The sequence below is a fragment of the Malaya genurostris genome, chromosome 3 (assembly GCF_030247185.1).
Source record: "Malaya genurostris strain Urasoe2022 chromosome 3, Malgen_1.1, whole genome shotgun sequence".
Lineage (NCBI taxonomy): Eukaryota > Metazoa > Arthropoda > Insecta > Diptera > Culicidae > Malaya > Malaya genurostris.
In genome coordinates, this window is record NC_080572.1 from 250,018,178 (window position 1) to 250,040,541 (window position 22,364).

At 39.3% G+C, this 22,364-nt stretch overlaps 1 protein-coding gene across 11 annotated transcripts in view; it reads left to right on the top strand.

Moving 5' to 3' along the window:
• The window catches only part of LOC131437950 (hepatic leukemia factor), a 421,032-nt gene that overhangs the window by 287,555 nt on the left and 111,113 nt on the right, over positions 1–22,364 (top strand). Inside the window, exon 1 of one of the 11 annotated variants that reach the window (XM_058607645.1) lies at positions 18,497–20,456. The exons of the other annotated variants lie outside the window; for them this stretch is intronic. Coding sequence (XP_058463628.1) covers positions 19,943–20,456 — 514 coding nt within the window. The 5' untranslated portion in view covers positions 18,497–19,942. Of the gene's footprint in view, positions 1–18,496; positions 20,457–22,364 lie in introns of those variants that run through there. 11 annotated transcript variants of the gene reach the window in all.

Consider the following 22,364-nt stretch of genomic DNA (forward strand, 5'->3'; position numbering starts at 1 on the left):
CGTAAAACCTACAGTATAAATGTTATAATATCACCATTTTTTTCTTTCATGCATACAGGTAACTTTGCTGGAAGTGTGTCATTGCTCAGTTGCACGAGTGACACCTCATTGCACGATTCATTTTCCGCTTAGGGTGTATGACATAGATCAATTGCAACGATTCATTACTCGTTTGTGGTTTGTGTCTTCGCTGGGTTTCATTGCTAAATTTCCAGCACGATAAAGGAAAAATAACAAAAGTTTAGTTAAATCAATTACCAAATTTTAACCAACCAAATTAAAAAAAAACAACTAACATTTTAGTTGGTTTTCGATCACTGGCTGTTTCGTGCGTACAGTGGGGAAAACTAGGTTTACTCAATTTATGCCTAGAAACATACCTCGAACCTGAAACCTTCCTCCAACCCTGTGAAGTTGTTAATTTGAAACTCTCCTAGAGAAACTATATTTTTTCTATCGTTCGCTCGGTAGGGACGTTTGAGATTTATTTTATTTCTTTACCGGTTGGAATTCATGACAAAGTTTCTAGACAAAACAGGTATTACTGTTTTGAAAATTTCACAAGAAAAATAAAATAAACAATGTGGAACAATGTCTCGTTTTTTCGAAAAAAGATTTTGAAATTTTAAGTTTTTCATCTTATTTTCTCGCATCTCAATTGAATACAAAAATCTCGTTTTTTGCTTACCGTTTTATAGAAAGTTTCTATTTACCACAACGCAATAACGGTACCAAAAATTAGCAAAGTTTTAAATACTGTTTTCTACTCGAAAGTGTCTTCAGCGTTCTTCTTGCGAAATTTGATCCCGAGCCAAAGTTTGAACGCACACGCACACGTAGCAACAACGGAAGACACCTTCGCAGATTAGTTTCCAAAACAAAGACTTTGCTAATTGGTCAACTTTCTCCATATTCGACGCTCGTTTGATATTGTTTTGTAAATGGACATTTCCATTTTGCACACCTTATTAATTTTAGTACCCCTCAGGCTCCGAGAGTTTTTTTTTTCTTATTGTCAAATGATCTCCACACAAACTCAGCTTTTCACTTTCGATTTTTCTGCTTCAGGATGGAAAAATCTCCTCGCCTCGGAGATTTGTTGGGTATATTATTTTTGTTATCCGCTGATTCGTGGAATTAAAATTATAAAAAATGCATGAGACGGCTCAAATATGCCTCAGTGATAAATCTTTCGACTGTCCAAAGCCAAAATTTTTTTCCTCCGAACGAGAGTAAAAACAAAGGTCTTGAATGTGAATGTACTTTTTTTTCTCGGTCCAGACACCATCGATGAACAATGTAAGATCCGAGCACCCCGAAAAGTCAAAAATTTTACTTTTAAAATCCAACATTTCATTGGCTGCTTGTCTGCGAGCTCGATCGCTCACAGCAAACGAGAAAAAAAAGCGCCAGTCAAAATAAAGCAGTCCATAAAACCCCACCGGTAGGTACGAAAGCACAGAAGCATCGTACCAACCCCCTGATCCGAACTCGGCATCCGTCGGAACGCGGAGAAAGGGGTCGACCAGAAACTGCCAGTGACGAAGAGCGAGGCAAAGCGGAAAACCAAAATCCAGCCACGCGGTCCGAGCCAGCGAAGCGTGACGATTTACCAAAAAATAACAATTAATTTATACAAAAACCTACCGAAAAAAAGCAACCCGAACGGAACGAAGCAGCAAACGCCAAACAGCCTGGACTGTCTGCGCGCGTTGCTGCTCAGCCGAACCGTCGTCTGCCGCCGGCGCAGACTGAGGTTGAACCCGACCGAAACAACTTTCGATTTCATTTGGTAAAAGTGAAATTTTCGGCCACCCCTTTCCGCAACCTGTGGCCACTTTTCCGCAACCGACTCCGGCGCGGAACGGGTTCCGCACGTCTGTCCGGACTCGCCAAGCAAGCAAAGTTTGTCAGTTGTTCAGCTTGGCGTCGTCTTTGCGTGAGGCACTGCGTTCGGAATAAAACCGTACTGCAAGAGCGTCGAAATTTTTCGAGAAAGAGGAAACACCGAGCGAAAAAATCGTCGCCGGAAAATTTCGGCTCAAATACTTTTGATCTGAAGAAAAAATTCTGATGTGGAGAAATGTTTTTATTGTTTCATTTATCATCCTTTGTCTCTCGATTTTTTTTCTTGCTGTATTGACTTTATGGCGATTCATCGCCATAACAAAAACAAAAAAATCACCTTTTAATGGCAGACTTATTTATAAAAAAAAAAGTAATTACATCCTAGTCCTCTAATTCGCGATCTTCTAGTGTTATTCATTATCTCAAGAATTCCAATTTGGAAGTGCTCAACTCAAACAAGTTAAATTTCGATATTACATTTCGATGCGGAACTCAACTTATGATTTCGGTAACTCGGATATCGGAGGATCAAATATTGGAACTAAAAACTAACGCTTCGAAAATTTTGTAATGTTACCAAATTCCGAAGTTTGTCTATCAAATCAGGAAGCCTTCGAGTGGAAAATTCGTACAAAATTGCCACACTTCCAACCCAACAGCCAACTGCGGAAATATCGAAAAAAAAAATCGTTATCATTCACTATGGGTTTCAAACTTACAATAATACGCGTACGTTTGGCTAACAGGAAGCACCGGAAGAGAGCCAATCGAAACATTTATTACGGCAGAGATGAATGTTTTGCGATCAAAAGTCAATTATCGTTCGTTTGCCCCTGCGAATGGACGCAAGGAGACTATGGTAATTTAATGATTTTTTTTTTTTGGAAAATTTCCTCAATCGCCCATGGCTAGGCATTTAGAGCTTTTAGGTGTATGTGTGCATTCATTAGTTTGCACACATACCAACTCACGTGAGGCTATTGAGTAAGAGATCAAATTATTGGTTGCACTTCGGTCGTCTTCTACTTGCCTACGATTTTGCTGGTGATCTTTTTTTCTGTTTTTGGTGGTCAGTCGGAAAATTGCGTCGGTTTTGGTGATCGTGATGCGGTAGGCCACTGACTGACGACGGCTACGGGGTTGATGATCTCCGGCGCATTTCCGCGTGGCTGCCGAAAAGTCTAAAGACGCGAAAGTGATCGTAAGCCAGCGCCTTGGCCACTTTTTGGGGGCTGAGTTGATTGATCGGTAGATTTCATTTTCCAGCGGTGTGCTCTCGGACACGTGGAAGCTTGATACACTGATAAGGATTAGATGCAGACCGATGACTTTTATCTTACTATTCCGGTATATGTTTTCGTTACGGTAAATCAACTTTTGATATGCTGGAGTTGGTACATGATTTTTCTTGTTTTCATGGAATTCGCCAGTGGACACTAAAAGGAGTGAAAATAATGTTTTTCTTATTATTTTTATTTTTGTCAGTTGTCGCTTATCAGTTCCGGCGACTTTCTAACTTTAAGATCCCGTCCAAATACCGATTGCAAAATACTTCTTCGCGGTGTTATTAATTTTTTTCGTTGACATCTTATGAAGTTTTGAAACAGTTATTAGTCCGAGGGAGCCAAATTGAGCGAATAAGGTGGATGGAAGAGCGATTGGAGCCTTAAATTGTGAATTTTTGCTATGGTTGCGATATATTTCTTTGTTCCTATATTGCCCTGGATTTTTTCGGTTTACCGCAGGAATTTCGATCTTCAAACGCTTTAAAAATGTCGTGTAATACTATTTTTTTCAAATTTCTACTCAATAAGAAACAAAACGAGAGAAGATATAGAGAAATGAAAAAAAAAACAGCGCGAAAAAGCGGACAAGAAGGTTGAAAGAGATCATTGATCGCATTTTTCCAAAGTATGAGGCCGATTTCATAATTAAAATTTTCAACTACATACTATTAAAAAACCTTGTGATTTTACATCTTATGAGATGCACATAAATGGAGCGTCGCAGTTCACGCAAATTTACAAGCAAGAACATGTAATATGGTGTGTGATTGGAAAAATCCCTGACATGAAATTCAATGAAATAAAAAAAAATGAATACAGATAGCGTCTGCCGCATCTTGAACCGAGAATCATTGGATCACATAGTACGTCCGTTAGTCGACTGAGCCACAGAAGCCTTCATCTGTTTGGCTGGTAAGTGGTGCATATAAATTCATGCAGTTGCATTTGCTCTCCGATTGAAAATTACAGTCGGAACCAGTAAAATTCAATCTCATCCAACATTATGCCATTACTAGTGGAATTTTCCGTCATTTGACAAATTTGGCCTTCATAAATGGCATCACTTGAGGTATTAAAATTCAAATTTTGTTTGTGTATCTTTTTCTCACTTCACCGCAGGAATTTTGGCCTTCAAACGTTTCAATAAAGCCGAGTAATACCGTTTTTTTAATTTCTACTCAACAAGAAATAAAACGAGAGAGAATATGAAATAATTAAAAAAAACAGCACAATAAAGCAGACAAGAAGGTAGCTTTTCACCATACATAATAATTAACTGGAATCGCATTTGCTTTCATACCTCTATGGGAATTCAGAATCTTAGGACACGACAGAGATCATTATCAGTATCGGACCGTTCGACTAACTAAAACTTTAACTAGATTTAATAAGTAAAAAAAAGTGAAAACGTGCTTTAATCCACTTAGTTGTGTAATTTTGCCTTTCTCATATCACTTATATTTTCGAAAATATCACTAAAGGATTTTGCCACAACGCTTTATTATAAAGTCGAATAAAATTAGAATGTTTCTTTGGATATAAGCTAACGTAACCTTTTCAATTTATATACAGTTATGTCAAAATAAGAATAAAATTTTCCTCTGTTGCACCGTCGTTCTAAACGGCGGTTTGAAATTTGGAACACACTTTCCCCTATTGTTCCGGAACCGGGAGTCGGATCAGAATGAAAATCAAAAGCAACCTATGGAATTATAAGACATATGAGCTTAAGTTTGTGAGCATCGGTGTAGCCATTTCTGAGAAAAATTAGTGACATTATTTGATACATTGCATAACCTTCCTATATGAACGGCTGAAAGCAAAAATCGGATAAGTGCTACTTAGTTTGAAAAACCCGTTTAAGTATTTTTGAATGCAAAAATCAGATAAAAACATTGAGAGCAAAAATCGGACATGAATTTTGCAATGCAAGAATCGTTTAAAAACATCAAATGCAATAATCGTTTAAAAACATTAGTTTTTACCGACTGTCGCTGTGGACGAAGCATGGTTTGCTTGTTTGTTAAGGGTCACTTGATCTAAGCTGCGTTCCCACAGCGGCAGTTTGTAAAAACTTTGAATGCAAAAACCGGACAAAAACTTAACCGGTTCTTCTAAAACAAATGTATTTATCCGGTTTTTGCATTCAAAGTTTTTACAAACTGCCGCTGTGGGAGCGCAGCTTAGATCAAGTAACCCTTAACAAACAAGCAAACCATGCTTCGTCCACAGCGACAGTCGGTAAAAACTGATGTTTTTAAACGATTCTTGCATTTGATGTTATTAAACGATTCATGCATTCCAAGATGTTTTTAAACTATTCTTGCATTGCAAAATCCATGTCCGGTTTTTACTCTCAATGTTTTTATCCGATTTTGCATTCAAAAATACTTAAACGTTTCATTTTCGACTTGTCAGTGCATAACAGTTTATGTTGTACTGTTGTGCCACTTAGCAGTTCGTCAAAAATCGTAAAGCAGACGTTGCAAAACAAAAAGTATAAGCTCTACGTCTGTTGAGCGGTTTATGTTAAACTGTTTGGTAACATAACAGTACAACATAAACTGTTATGATCTGAAAAGTCGAAGACGAGATGGAAAGAAAATGAAAAGCGGTTATGTGCCCTAAGCACAAAATAAGGCTAACTTCTAAATATGTTTTTTATTACTCGATCTCGTTGCTACTCTTTTTTTTGGGAAGGAAGAACTTTCATTGCTATTCAGCTTATTAAGGGGGGAAGGTAAAGGTCCCCTATTCACGTTTCCGTCCATTCGTTCGGTGTCACTGTTGTTGGTGAAATCATCGTTGCGGGGGTTGCCTGTCTCATTTCTGTTTGTTTCTCTATGCGTTTATAGTATATAGTTACGCATTGGTTGTGGATGAAGGTTTCGTTGATGTGAGTGTTTCATTGTTGTTGATGACTGTTTCAGAAGACTTGGGGTATTTTTGAGGTCGGTGTAGAGAAAGTACCGCTATCCTTGAATGTAGATGACTTCTTGTCCAGTAATTCGCAGGGCTTACTGCACTGAGCAGCTTTCTGACAATGTTGACATGTAGCTAGTATGTTCAAGCCCGACCTGGAAGGATTCTTAGTGTCAGTAGGATCCATAGTACTAGCCATGCAATGATTCTGTACACTATGAATCGGCTGCGAAGTCTGTTGAAACAGAAAGGCCAAATTCCACAAATGGAATGTAATGCCAAGACTTTGCTTTGCTTTGTAGCTAGTTGATTGTTGTAGGTGACAAATGATTTACATGGAATTGTTGACTTGACTGAAAGTCAAATAAGAAGGTCTTTAAGCGCATGCGTAACAAACGTACGCTATTAGAGATATCGGGAAACATTTTTCCACTTGTCTTTTTCGACGAAAAAAATCTTGCCTGACTGCCACATGTTTCTTCGAATGAATTCGTCGGTAATGGCGGAAAAAAGATCATGTGCACGTACACCGCAAATCGAGTTTACTTTTTTTAGGACAAATCGTTCATTGTTGAACTCTTCTATGAACTACCCAAAATGAGGTAGGAAAAAAATATTCGGCCATCATCCAAATTTAGGGTAAATAATCGATTACTCTTTTTGAGTTTTTAGTGGGTAGTAACTGAATCTTTATCTACTCAAACTTTGACTTAATCGTAAACAAATAGGTAGCGAGAATTGTCAAAGTTTCCAACCATGACCATGCACTTTGGGCAATCTTCCATTCCCTTCATGTACATTGGGTAAAGTTTTCTTGCTTCACTTAATGAATGTTGTTGTTGTCTTTAGCAAATTGCATTGCTTTGCACTTATTATAGAACTGAATGCAGATTATGATATCTGTCTTGTTTAACTGCAGTATATGCACCTATTTTAATTCGAGGTGCATTTGTTTGTTTGTTTTAGTAAGGTTTCAAAGGTTTGTATCGAAGGCCGAAAGAAACCAGTTTAAAGGTAACATGGTAAGGTATTTTTTCATTTTATCGACTGTCTGTTTCATTCTATTGGTCCACTCATTTCGATGTCTTATTATTGTTCTCACACTGCAATGTTTTCATTTCTATAGTCTTTGTCGTAAGCGGCTCATTTTGTCGACTGTCTTGGATGCAGTATGAAAGTAAATTGAAGTCTTATCCTGTTAGCAGTTTGAATGGTAAATTTCCTGTTTTCCTTCTCAGTGAATGATGGATGTGAGGACGGTCATTTCGTGCGGAATTTAAATAAACTAATTAGTAGAATATTGTCACAGCGCAGCTAAATGCAATGTAATTCTCAGTTAATGATTAGTAATTCCTTTTACACAAATTCTACGGAACAAGGTATGAGAGGGGGGTTAAAGCGGGAATATTTGGGTTTAATTATTCTTTTCACTATTTCAATGACATATTTATGACATATAAAAATTTTCACTTTCTTTAGTGACTAATAACTCGACTAAAAACTATTTTCATCTTGAATATTCATGACGTTAATTTTTTTACCCTTTGAACTTACGTGCGATTGAAAATCTCGAACGATTATAACGACGCACCGAAACAAAAGACTCGTGTCAAAAATATAATACTTCTACAAGAAAATTGAAGAAACCGCTTGATAAAGCTTGAGGGTGTTTCAAAACGATATTCAATTTTTTCGGTAACAAACACCACAAATCAAAAGAGGTATTAAACATACACCGATTTGACCCCCTTTTATATGAAGGAAAAAAGTTATAAATAGAAGCATTGCATAGTCACAGTCGCTCAACGAAATGGCAACGACTCATTTGTTTTTCCTAAATGTTAACGGCGTTGCAGAACAAATTTGAAAACGGTTTGTATGAAAACAATTCGAGATTCATTTTACTTCCAAACCCGAACCCGACTCGTACTCGATAAAAAAGTAAAAATCTTTACCCGTATTCGAACCGGACCAGCATCCGTTGAAAATGAAAAAATCGGCATCTTTACTCGACCCGAACTTTCTGTAGCCGATACCGATCAATACCCGTCGGGTTCGGGTTTCGAGTACAAATTCCTGAAACCCGACCATATCCACTGCCTGTCTGTCCTTTGAACCTACATTCTATCCAATAACTGTTCCCAGGTGGATTGGGAATTTGCTACATATTTGAAAAACAAATTGTTTCTCTGTATAAGAAAATCGAACAAAATGATTTAGTTTCAGATGAGTCAAATTCAAAAATTGCTGAAAAATGCTGCACCTTCAAGAAAAAAATCTTTATAATTCATCTTCAATCATAATTCACAATAAACGATGACTTTGCAATTACGTCAAACGCTAATTTGCCTGTTCAATCATGTGATACAATGATTAGGTGTTCGTTCGTTTGTAATTCCTGTAATGTAATCTATCACTTCTATATTGAAATACAACTCACAACACAAACCACATTTTGGATTGAAAGTCAATGAAAATATCTCTCATACTGGGATACGCATGCATGAAGGATTTATAGAAGGCTTTCTCTACTGCCGAATAAAATTTGCGTGAGAAACTCCCAACATGGACAACGCATCAAATATGTACCCTCTCGGGAGTCCTCATTGCATGCTCCTACTCCCAACAGTTTACCTGGTCGATTTCCATGTCGGGCCACTGTCGTGTCAAATGCTGGGGAAAATTATGTAATAACAGAAAGATGATCCGATAGGTTCGATTCTGAGTGCGTACGCATGTTTTCCTACTGGAAACCGTTTTTCTATGCTAATGGAATCACTTCATTTTTTATTGTTAGCCAGGCTGAGTGGGTGCCCAGCCTGTCGGGTTGAAATGTCTGTCGAAAGGAAGTACACACCTGGGAGAAGCACCGATGGGGGACGGAGGGCTGTCGAAGCGATGTCGATTCTGACTTATGACCGGCGACCAGGCCAAAAAGTCAGGATATGTTGGGATACATGAATATGATGCCGCCCGTTCGTCGACACGGAATATGTTAATTCAGTTGCAAGCTGACCGTCGTCGGTGAAGTTGGATAGTAGAAAAGTCATCTCGGGGTTTTCCCGAATTTTTTCCTCCGTAGTCCGTAACGGCCGTAAGTGCTGCAGTAGTGCTCGTGATTGTGTCCGGAACATTCCGGTGGATGGAACATTCCCGAATGGAAGCAATAGACTTCGATTGCGATCAATTAACACTAGTGAGTGGAAGTGAGAGGACAGTTCCTTCGACGGCATAGAAACAACGGCATCCGAGTAGTTGAGGTGCAATGTATGTCACGATTTCGCAAATTACGCTGGCTGAGATCACGATTCAAGCATTTACGAGCCATTCGAAATCTTCAATCTAATGAGATGTGATCATGGAAGTCTTATTCCGTTCTAGTGGAACAACTTTTTATCTCTCAGGTCGTAATAAGATTTTGATCGAAATTGTAGTGTGGCTTTTGCTGGAAATAGCTTTCCTAATGATAGTTGTTAAAGTTTTCCTTAGATAAAGTTCCATTCACTTTTGATTAATTCAAATCCACCAAATTCCACGAAACTGAAATGCCACATTGTCAAAATCGTTCGCTACCCCATTTCAACGGCAGTCAATGTCGAAAACGAAGGCGCCTGAGGAAGAAGAAAAAAAATCATTTTCCCTTTCGCTTTCATCGATTCGATCATATGTCTCCACTCACGTCAGCCGATGATTCAATACTTTCCCGACCGATTCTGTTGTAATCGCAAAAAGTTCGTCCGAAACTAATGAAATGAAGCCTCCAATTCCGCCGTCCCGTTGCTAGCTGGCTATTTGGCTAGGTCTTGCTTGGTATTGGTCTTAGCCATTTACACGAAAACACGCACCGCGAGATGAGCCCCCAAGACCCGGTCCGCAGGTCACACCTCACCTCGGCATCTGACTTAATCGCACCGAAAAGAGAAAGGTACCACGCGCAGGCATCGTTTCCCTTTCTCCGGCCTTCGCCACTAAAATCGGATGATGGTATTCCGACTGGAACGAGCCGAAATCCTTCGGTGGTTTGCCCCGAGACCCTAACCGAACACGCGCGATTTCGGTGTGGTGGTACGGGCTTTGCCTGGTCTATCTACTGATTCTTGCTTCGCGCTGTTGTCTGTCCATTTCTTCATGCTTCACATTACTCACTTCCATATACAAACTTTTCTCCATTTCCCCCATCACCACCACGACACCCACTTTCTCCTTGCTTGCTTGTTACTTTCGACATGGATTTTCAACGATTTTATATTGCATGAAAAATGGCCACTTCGCTTCCTATATACTAACAGCTAGCTGCTAGCTGTCTTGCGGTGAGCCCTCAGTAGGTTTTCCTTCTTTCTACACTCTTCAAGACAACTTCCTCCTTCGCACCCTTGGCACGCTCGGTTCGCCCCTTCGAAACGTTTAAACCGACCCAGGTGCCCCACTGAGCCGGACGGACGCTAGTAGCTGCAACTATTTTTTTTCTTCTCATCATATTTCTGGTTACCTGGTTACTTGGCTTCTCATGCATTCAGACAGGGTTGGAGTCGTGGTCGCCGTCGTCGTCGTCGTCGATGCAGGACCTAGGCGCAGCACGGAGGAGTACACGGAGGAACATCGCAAATCGTATCATACTCGACGAAACGCCTTAGTGACTGACTTTTCCTACCGCGCGCCTGTCGTCATCCGCCCAAACCAATTCTGCTGTTTCCAGTTAAGAGCCCTGCGAGCGCAAGTTTGCCTTACGCAGGGACCGCCGGACTAAGGCAGTGATTGATTTTGTAATTAAATTTCGCACCAGATTGCCTATCTTGGCAGACTGGTAGGCTCTGGCGTTCAACCGGAATGAGTTGGTTTTGGGATGGCCGCCATTGGTTAGCAGTATTCTATGATTGTGAGTGTGGTTGTGTGCGAATTCAATTTAAAACGAACGTTTGATGTAATGTAATTTATATTTTATCAATATATTATTGCTTCTAGACTGCACGCTTCAGACCACTAGTAAAAATTCGATCCGATAGAAACCGAAACCGCGGTATCTTTTAATAACTTTTCCTAAATGGTCAGTAGCTAGGATTCCAAATTGCTGTAACTGTAACTCAATTTTTTACGTTCAAATGCTACCCGACACGTTGACAAACTGCAAAGTGAAATTACTAATTACTAAAATATTGCAGATATTTTTGCTGGCTATTAAATAAGACATGTCATTCATAATGTATAAAATAGATCTTTTACTTCAAATTCTACTTTATTGATTCTTCGTTGAGGATTAGAAAAACAATTTCCTATCATAATCGAATTTAATTTGCGATTCTCGAATACCATCGTCGCCGTTTCGTCTTAGGTCATTTCGCCGAATGATTCGATTCGCCGAATAAGGAGGATTCTCATCAAATTTTCACAAGCGTAGATTCAAAAGAAAGGTCTCACAAGCCCATATAACCCTACAAAATTTTATCCGGATACGACTTCCGGTTCCGGAATTGCAGACTGATAGCAATAAAATTTTTATTGAATTTCATTCCGATCCAACTTCTGGCTCCGGAGTTATAGGGTAATATGTGAAAATTTAGGAAAAAAATGTGCACTCAATTTTCTCGGAAATGGCTCAACCGATTGTCACAAACAAAAACTGAAACGAAAAATATTGAGTTTATAAAAAAAAATTCTACAACATTTCATCCAGATCCGACTCCCGGTCTTGGAGCGCGATGAGTTGAAAATCTTCAATTTCAAGGGTATTTTTTCACAAACGATGGCAAAATCATGTATAAATTTCATTAAACCTGACTGATAAATTCTTCTAGTTAGCAAAACTTTTGATCGAACGCTTTTCATCAAGTTCTGGACAAGTGTTGCATCGCATTTTTTGGACGCTTGAGCCCAAACTTTTTTGAATTCTTGCATGTACCCGGCTGCCTTACACCAGTCTTCTTGAAGACCCTCTTCACGTTCGATGGGTCGAAGCTGAGGACAATTTGGTGGATTGATATTTTCCTCAACCAAATTTATACCCTTTTCCGCAAGCCAATTGAAAGTGGTTTTGGCATAGTGAGCCGATGCTAAATCCAGCTAAAACAGTGGAGGTGTACTATGCTTCTTATATAAAGGCAGTAATCTCTTTTGGAGACACTTAGATCGTTAGATGCATTTATAGTTCCGGTAGTGTAAAAAAAATGGTTAACTTCAAACCACAGGAACATATTGCTTGCCATACCAGTCCCTTTCGACCGAAGTAAAGTATTGTGGACCTGAAAGGGTTTTTTGGAGTCCTTCTTTACATAAGTCTAATCGTCCATCAAATTGCATGCATCCGGACACTGCAAAAGACGCGAATACAATTTCCGGGCCCTTGTTGCTGCTCGCTTCTTCTGTTCCACACTTTGTTTCGAGATTTTCTGCTTCTTGTAGGTCTTCAGGTGATTTCGCCTCTTGATACGCTGGATCATTCCGACACTCGTTTCTGCTTTTTTGAACAAATCACGTATTGACATTGATTTGTTCTTCATGAATCTCTAATCTGGTCCAGTTTAGTGTTGGAAGAACCGGGTTTTCTGCCTCTTCCTGGTAGCTCATCCAAAGAATAGTGATGGTTTTAACACTGGCATGATGAATTCCAAACCGCTTCGCCAATTTTCGCATAGTAATACCTTTCGCACTTAGCCTTGTGTCCAGAACCTTAATTTTCACTTCCTTTTCAATACGCGACATTTTGAAAATGCAGAATTTCAACCGCACAAATAAGTAAACAAACGAAAGCTGACAGCATGCTTTGATCTGAGCATAAAAAACCGTCACAAATACATGCGTACAACACAAATGTATGTGGATAGGCATATAAAACGACTATATACAAAGCCGGTAAGCAACGGGACGTGCTGGCACGGAAGAAGAAAACACAACACGTCTTCACAAACGTTGCTCACACCGAAGCTGATTACTTACTCACTTTACTCAGATATAGCGGGACCGATTTGCACAAACCTAGGTTCAAATCGAAGGCCTTATTGTTCCATACAAAGCTTTAGAATTTCATCCGGATACAACTTTTGATTCCAGAATTACAGGGTTAAGAATGTTAAAAATCTCAACTGCACAGAAAAAAATATGAATTTTACAGGTGACAGAATTCTACAAACGATACAGTTCACAGCTACTTAATTTTTTCAAATGACGCAATATTCCACTCGCACAGAATTTTACATGCTCCGAGTGTAATTTGCACTCGGCTACCAAGTGCTGCTGTATGGATTTATATTTGTCAATTATTCAATGAACAGATACGAGCTCTGCGGCTCAGTCGAGTAATCGATGTGCTTGTGAGCTAATGTTTCTCGGTTCAAGTCACGCTGCTGCTAACGATCTTTCGTTTTTTATTTCACTCGAATTCAAGACATGTAATTTTCAAATCACACAATTACATGTTCTTGAATATAAATTTGTATGAAATACAACACTCCATTTATGTGCAACTTATAAGATGTAAAATCCAAAGATTTTTTCGAACTGTGTGGGATAAAAACTATTCTAACCGTTAGTCATCGTTAGTAGATGGTCTATTAAATTAATTCCGGCTATCGTGGCTTCTGATTTCCGAATCTGGAAGCACCGAAAATAGTGTTGAAATACTCCAAAATAAAAACTCAAACTACTTTCTCAGAGATGGTTAAGTGTTAAAAATTTATACCGCCATCTAAAGTGACGAAATGAAAGGGGAAAAAATTCTTTTTAACTAGGCTCAAGACTGTTCCGGTCCTCGAAATTAGATTTCGGAAGTATTGGAAATAGTGGTCAAAAATTGTCAAAAAAAGGATCTCACTCATTTTTGCTCAAGAAGATCAAATCTTTTTTCACAAACTTATAGATTTCAAGGGTAAGGTCTTACCATGGATTCGTTGTGATTCATACTTTTGATTACGGAACTATAGGGTGTTTTAATTCGGAGTTTTGCTAGATTTTAGAACTGTGCAGTAATATTTAGTATGAGTATGAGTAATATAAGAAAGACAATTTTACACCACTAGGTGGATTAGAACAGATTTTTCTAAGTGTGTATGCTTCTGTGGTTCAGTCGATTAACGGTCGTATGTTATGATCCAATGATTATCGGTTCAAGCCGCGGTGGTTGCTAAAAGTATGTTTTTTCAGTGAATTAAATTTCATGAAATTTTTCAAACACGTAATATTACATGTTCTTGTACGTAAATTTGTGTGAATTACAATGCTCCATTTATTATGTGCATCCTGTCAGATGTAAATTCACAGGGTAAAATTACAGGCCTGCTTAAAAGGCGAAATATGTTATGACACATATTCTAATCATTCCTGTTAAATTAATTTTTTTACGAATCGGGTTCTTATGAATTGTAAATGTCATATGTGAATTTGCGTCATCTGTAAATTAAATAATTTTTTGATGTAAAATCACAAAGTTTTTTCGAAGTGTGTATGGTTTCCATATTCAAATAAACACAGTTCGAAAAATTCTTTTGATTTTACATCTTATATGATGCACTTGAATGGAGCACCATATTTCACACAAATTTATATTCAAAACATGTAACATAGAGTGATTTGAAAATTACATGGCTTGAAATCGAATGAAATAAAAAATTGATAGCAACAGCGCGACTTGAACCGGGAAACATTGGATCTCATTGGATTAACTGGAGTTTATCGACTGAGCTACAGAAGCACTTATCTGTTTGGTAAAGAAAAAATGATACATATAAATTCAAACAGTGACACTTGGTAGCCGAGTGCAAATTACAGTCGAAGCCTGTCAAATTATATACGAATGGGATATTGCGTTGGGTAACACGTTAAGTAATTATGAATTGTATTATTTTTAGAATTATGTCCCCTGTAAAATTCATAATTTCTTTCTGTGAACCTCCGAATGGATGTTGGTTTAAAAAAAATCGCAAAATAATTGAAAACACACTTAGAAAAATTTACATCTTATTTGATGCACATAAAAGGAGCGCCTCGATTTATTTACATTCACAATTCAAAGCATGTAAAGATTAGTCATACCATTAGGGCCATAGTCCAAGTATCATGCGCGCGGGTGGTGTTAGGAAATTTTCGATGGAAATTTCAAAAAATTTAGCAAAACAAAAAACATACAGACCTTTGAAAAACTTTTATCTATCTGCAGGGAAAAAATGACTGAAAGATTCGGTGGATTTTCCGAGTGTTACCAAAAATAGCTATGAAAAATAAGTGTTTTTGTGATATTTCTCAATTATTACACACATTCATACTGAAGCGGAGTTGATCTTATTCTGTGCAAAACTTAGAAAACTTTACAAAACTAACATTATTCCGTTTATAAATTGAATTAGCATCGTTGCGAAATAGTCTGTATATCATTTAGTACATACTAAATCGTCAAAATACAACGAAATCGGTTTTATGAAATTCGTGGAAAGCTTTTCCGAAAATGTATCTGAATGTAATCCTTGCATCCAAAAAAACGTTTATTCGAAAAAAAATTATCATATCATCGCATTATTTTTCCAAATAATTGTGAAAGATCACAAAAACACTCATTTTTCAGAGCTATTTTTGATAACACTCGGAGAATTCTCCGAATTTTTCAGCCATTTTTGCCCTGCAGATAGATAAAAGTTGGCCTTAGCTTCACAGTTAATTTAGTTGAAGCTTACATCGATACAGACGCAAATTCTATTTTTACATGTTAGTAGATGTAATATTGTGTCATCACCGAAGAAATTACGGCATGCTTGAATTTACGTCAAGCGTCAATTTCCTTTTTTCTAAGAGTGCAGAACTATATACACACAACGAAAAAGTCATGTAAAATTGCATCTCAATAGATGCAACTTCACGTAATTCACTACGGCTTTCTTGAATATCAGTCATGTGTAATTTTTATTTTTTCTAAGAGTGTATATGTATACACCAAAGAAAAAGAATTTTACAGGTGACCTAAGCATACGATGTAATTCATAAAGACCTAATTTGTCAAATGACGGAAAATCTCATTTGTAATGACTTAATGTTAGATGAGCTTGAATTTTACTGGTTTCAACAGTAACTTGCGTTCTGCTAGCAGTTCCGACTGTATAAATTTAAATGCACCTTTTACCAGCCAAGCAGATGTATGCTTCTGTGGCTCGGTCGATTAACAGACGTACTTGCGATCCAATGATTCTCGGTTCAAGTCGCGACGGTTGCTCTCAGTATTCTTCTTTTTTTATTTCAATGAATTTCATGCTTAGTTTTAGATAAAATATTAAATGTTCTCCCACGTAAATTTGCGTGAGCTGCGACGCTCCATTTATGTGCATCTAATAAGATGTAAAATCACAGGGTTTTTTTTAAGTGTGTAGCAAAACGTACACACTAAGAAAAATTTACATCTTTATAGATGCACATAAATGGAGCGTCGCGATTCACTTACATTCACAATTCAAAGCATGTAAAGATGAGTCATATCAGTAACTTCACAGTTAATGTAGCTTAAGCTTACATCGATACAGACGCAAAGTTTATTTTTACATGTTAGGAGATGTAATATTGTTTCATCGCCGAAGAAATTACGGCATGCTTGAATTTACATCAAGCGTAAATTTCATTTTTTCTAAGAGTGTATGATACCTAGCAGTGATAAATTGGTGATAGAAATTTTCCACAATTTCTACAATTTTCTCAACCGAAACTATCCGACGCCCGTAGCACCCTTCAATCCTCACACGCTTAGTCACATCCGTGCCGAAGGAACACTGCCACCCTGCGACCTATTGTTTTATTGCGCTACGAAACTGGTAACGGACAGAGTGCAATATTGCAAATCGTCCGTACTCGTGCATAACTGCATCGTAAAGTGGTGTCCCCTGCTAGCCAAGAACTTGATCTTGAAAAGCAGCTTGGCCCCTCAGTATTCGAACGCTAGAATGCAACAAACCGGGCTGCGGCTGCTGGTTGTGCAATTGCGCGACGAGCTCCGTTCATGCCGGGTCAGTTTCAGCTGTGAGCTTTATGAGATAATGGTTGAACGCGCCGTCGTCGTCGTTGTCTTCGTCGTTGGTCGTCGGAATACGAAAGATTCACATACTGACTAACGGACGTCTCTATCGCTCGGGTAGATAGCCGGATTTATGTGTGTTTATGTTTCACTTTTAATCAAATGGAGTTTTTTCCAGTTTCCGTCGGCGAGTGAAGACGAGTGAAGTGTGCTGTTGTACTCCACGAATGCGCGGGGAACGATGCAAATATAATAGCATTAAGTAATGCTAATCAAACTGTCTGGCTCTGGCAGGCGCAGCTTACTTTCGATCGCGATGTTGACTTAACAACGATTATGACAAACGAAAGTGTGTGTGTGTTGGTGAAGATTTAATCGCCGCGCACACCACAGCAGAGCCTACGGAAAAGCTACTAAGTCGGTAGTCGGTGAGGCTGATCTGCGAGAGTCGTGAATTTCCTTAGCTTAGGTTTTGGTTCCGGTATTTACAACCAACTGCTACGAGATCGATCGACAGTCGGTGTTGGTGCGCGAATAGCAAAAAAATAATAATAAAAGCTCCGTACTCGTGTTGGTTGCGGGAACTTGAACAAACACCAGAGAAGTTGCTCCATCATCGGCACTCGAGGGAAGATTGCTTGTGTCGGAACTTAACTGATAGCGGCCGGAGTATTCGCGAGGTGTCCAAACTTATTTGAGCCAGGCAGTAGACACATGTGTTAAGTCCAAACAGTCGGTGGTGTTGCTGTGTGCTGTTGTCTCTGTTATTCGGCACGTCCAAAGTCCCCCGCGCACCGCGTCAATCTTTCTCCCAGCAGCTGGATTTGGTTAAGGGGTGGAGGGGGACCACCTCACCGAGTGGTTTATTTATGTGGTGATGATATTGGAGGTAGCCAGCGGCAGAAGCGAAAAGTTTTCAGTTTCAATACACCTTTGTACGTCAGCCACGGTGAGCTGCTGCTCACTCACTCGCTCACTCGCTCCTGCCGGTTGTGTGTGAGGCGGCAGGTTTCCTCGATCGCTCGCTCGCTCGGTCGGTTTCGGTGGCTTGTAGGCACCGTGCGCCGGAATACTTCCTCTTTCACTCTCACTCTTACTCTTCGCACGGGTTCGCGCATTTCTCCTACCCCTTGACAAAGCCAACGTCGTCGTGGTCGTCGCCAGTCAGTGGTACGGAACTTCGCGGAACAGCTTTTAGGCCTGTGTTTATTCATGCCTTTCTTCTTTCGCTGCTGGCCGTGTGGTGAGGTGTGTTAGTTGCAGTGGTTTTTTTTGGCAACATCGGTGGGGGACCCTCACACACTCTAGGCGCTCGGTGGCGGTGGTCTCTGGAGACCCTTGAGACAGTACCGTCCGATGAGTCGGGATTCGTCGATCGCTGTAGACACGCGTGCGTGAAGTGCTTTCTCTTTTTTTTTCGGTGTGGCTTACTGTGGCATAGCAGGACCCTGCGTGTAACCTAATGACCGAGAGTGTCACTGGATCGAACGACGTCGTGCGAGGGGAAAGGAAACCCAAGAACCGTTCTTCGTTCTAGTTCTTTTGGCGGTCGTGAGAACAGTGGCAGTGGCACGCCGCAAGGCACGTTTTGTTTTGATTCCGCTCAGTGTACGGTTGTGAACAGTAAGCATTCGCCTGTAAAGTGAACTGAAGCAGAAAAAAAAACAGATTCTTATGGTGAAGAAAAGGCGAAGAAGCCGAACAGCTGATTGTAGTAACTATTAGCAGAAAGTACCTAACCTTGAGCTTGAGGGTGGGAAAACTACAAGCGAAGGCAGTGTTTTTTTTTTGTTTTCAAAAACAAGAATATAAAAAAAAACAAAAAAACGTCCAGAGATATCTCCTCTGAGAACCGCGGGAAACTGGACGTAAATCAATTCAGTGCTGTTTTCAAAAGTAAGCTCTGATAGTACCGGCTGTTGGTAGTGGTGAAGAGATAGAACGTAGTGCCGACAGAGAGTGCGCATGCGGCAACTGTGTGATACTGCGCTGAGTTTAGAAGCCGCTGGCAGTGGAGATGCAATTTGATTAATGAATATAAACACAGATCTATCCGAGTCGCGGTGTTTGCGAGAGGTGAAGTGCCCGAGCGCGATGTGGGACGCTCCCTCGAGAGCCCTTTAGAACCTTCCGAGTTAGTGTTGATGGTGGTGGTGGTGCACCGTACTATAGCTGCTATGCACAATCGTAGAATGGAAGCTAATTTGAATTGAAAAATGAAACGCATGGAATAGCACGTACAAGGTCACTTAGATTTGCATTCGCAGAAAAAAAAGAGTGTTTAGTAGCAACTGCAAAACGGCTACTGCCGGGAAAGGTGTGCGCGTGCGGAACTGGTGCCGTCGTTGATAACTGGCCGTGAGAACTGATCTTGTTCAGTTGTTGTAGATAGCGGTGAAGCGCGAAGCGCCGGGTTGACCAAATGTTTTTCGAGTTTGACAAGTGTTTGCCGTACTCCTGACGAAAAAGAATTGCGACCATTGTTGTCGCTGGTAGGCAATGCCGTGAAGAAGCTATCTAACCTGTCGTACCGTCGTCCCCTTCTTGTGTACCCCCTTTGTTCTTGTACAGAATATGAGTGTCTCCGGAACCAACAGTGAACAGTGAACCTTTTTTTCCCCTTGTTCGAGCAGCTGGATCTGCGGCTAGTTTGTGCTATGGTCAAATTTGAACCCGTTATTCCAGTTATTTTGCGATTGGACGCATAAACGGCGAGGCTAAGTCGAAAGTGGAAGAACAAGTGAAAGCACTGTGCCGAAACAATTATCTCAAAACAGTTAGTGTGTGCGCGATCAGGCGGCATACGGGAAGAAAAGAATCGGGCAAAAACAGGAACAAACCAGTCTGTCGCACTGGGACCGATCGTGTACCTACTTAGTGTTTGGCTTGCGTTCGTAGAGGCTCACAAATGAATATGGAATTTCAACCGCTGCCACCGGTTTCGTCGATGAACATTGGCCCACCGACACCTGCTCCATCGCCCCATATCCAAATTATCCCGAACGGATCCGGTGGCACGAACGGTGGCAATAATGTGGCGAATCAGCTGTTGAATTCGATGCCACCGCCAATCCTGCCGGTCGGTATGCCTTTGCAGCAGGTGGTACACAACCTGCAGCATCTGACCAATGTAAATGGGCTAGCCCAGCAGCACCAGCAACAACAACAACAACAACATCAGGTTCAGCAGCAACAACAACAACACCAACAACAGGCTCATCAAGCGCTGCTGGGTGCCAACAATGCGAACGGTCTCAATGGGATCCATCAGAACCAGAGTCTGCCACCGACTTCGCAGCTCTTGCAAGCGATCCATCACAATACCAACAACAACAACAACAACAATGTTATTAACAACAACAACAACTCGATTACACAGTATCAGGTGCAGCAGCTCTGGAGACACCACGCCTATCTAAACGGTAATGTGTAAAATGTAGAATGCTTGTTTTTGTTTTACAGCTGGTTGTGGTGTTTTCAGCAATTTTCTGGAACACGTTGGGAAAATTACTGTTCACTATATCGAGATTGACTAAATTCAATTGGTTCTTATTGGAGAATGTTTTCTTTTGAAAGTAACATACTTGAGCTAGTAAAATAAGAAGGGGAAATTGAATGAAAACCGTGCTTTCGAAGCAAAACAAAGTCCTGATATTATATTCCTTTCGTGGAACTTGGCCTTTCTATTTCAACAGACTTCGCAGCCGCTTTATAGCGTACAGAATCATTGCATGGCTAGTGCTACGATCCTACTGACACTAGGAATCCTGCCAAGGCGAGCCTCGAACATACGACAACTGGTTTTTGAGACCAGTGTCCCATACATTGAACTGCCAACCCGTGCTTTCGAAACTGTTGAAACACACTTTTCAATCAGTTCTTATACGTTTCATTTATTGGTATCTGCAAGTGAATTTGGCTTGGAATAGAATCTTGGTTGATGAACAATAGTCTTTTTGTTTTTTTCTCAATATTTGTATATTTTCATTTGGCTCAAATTTTCCATACACATATTTCAAGTTGGTCATGAAATTTGCATCATCACCTCCAAATTTTATCTCTAGACTTACTAACTTTACAAAAATTCAATGCAAATTTTTGAAAACATACCTTAAAGTCTATTGGTACATCTGATTTGGTGTCTTCGGCAAAGTTTTGGATAATTATTGGCGCTAAAAAATGAGATTTTTTTTTTAAATAATTCTCGACCCAATATTTCAACAGTAGGTACGCAAAATTCCAAATAAAAACCTGTTTTTATCTATCTAGTGGTGTGATGATGCCTTTCTCATATCACTCATACTCTCTCATATGAGCAATTCCACGCCAAATCGTCCAGAAATGGCAAAATTCTGACACGACCCTCTCGAGATTTTACACGCAGAGAAAAATATTGTAAAAATAACTAAATTTTGGTTTCACGCAACGATTTGTTTTGTTGAAATAGTGACAAAAGAAAATCTGATTTGAAATTGCAAATATTGTTGCTTGAAACTACAAAATAGGATATTTGATTTTGCTCAGTGCATTGGTTTGTTTCAAGAAATATTTTGTTAAAAATAACAAATATTTTACTTGCGCGTTCCTGTCGATTTCTTAACAAACAATTTCATGGTATATTCAACTTACAAAATAAGTTTAAAATGAACTAGCTTTAGATAAAGATAATATTATTAGTTCTTTGAATTTAAAAATTTGGCAGTTGAAATGAACGATAAGATTCAAATCTAAAATAATTAGTATTTCAACATATGCTTTTGTTTGTTGAAATCATACATTTTTGTTTGTCATCACTCTTAAAAGAGATTTCGTTCAAACTAATTTTCAAGGTAATTTTTTAAACTAATTTTATTTCGATTTTTATCCTTTTTAAAGTTTTAATTGCTTTCAATAGCTGTTAAGCCCTTTTGTCGTGGGACGATCAAATTTTTCACATGTCACAATCGATGATTCGGTGCTCCATTAATCTGGTCAATATAGAATTCCTGCCTCAAATATTTCCTGTAAAAAACGTGTTATGTAATGTAATGCAGGTTTGGAAATATTCTGAATTATCCATACATACACTTGAACTGTTAAGAGACCCCAAGAAAACGAAAGAAACACTTAAATTTTCCTTCTAAATAAGTGCAAACTTCACGGGAGAAAATTTTTTTGGTTGTTTCTTATAAACCAGAAAACTGATACGGTTAATTCAAACAATAAACTTAGTTGATATAAATGAAAAACACGATTGAAACAACAAATACGTTGCCAATAACTTCAACTCAACTTTTGTTGACTTGTAATAGATGTCTGATTTATTTCAACGATAAAATCTGCCGAAACAA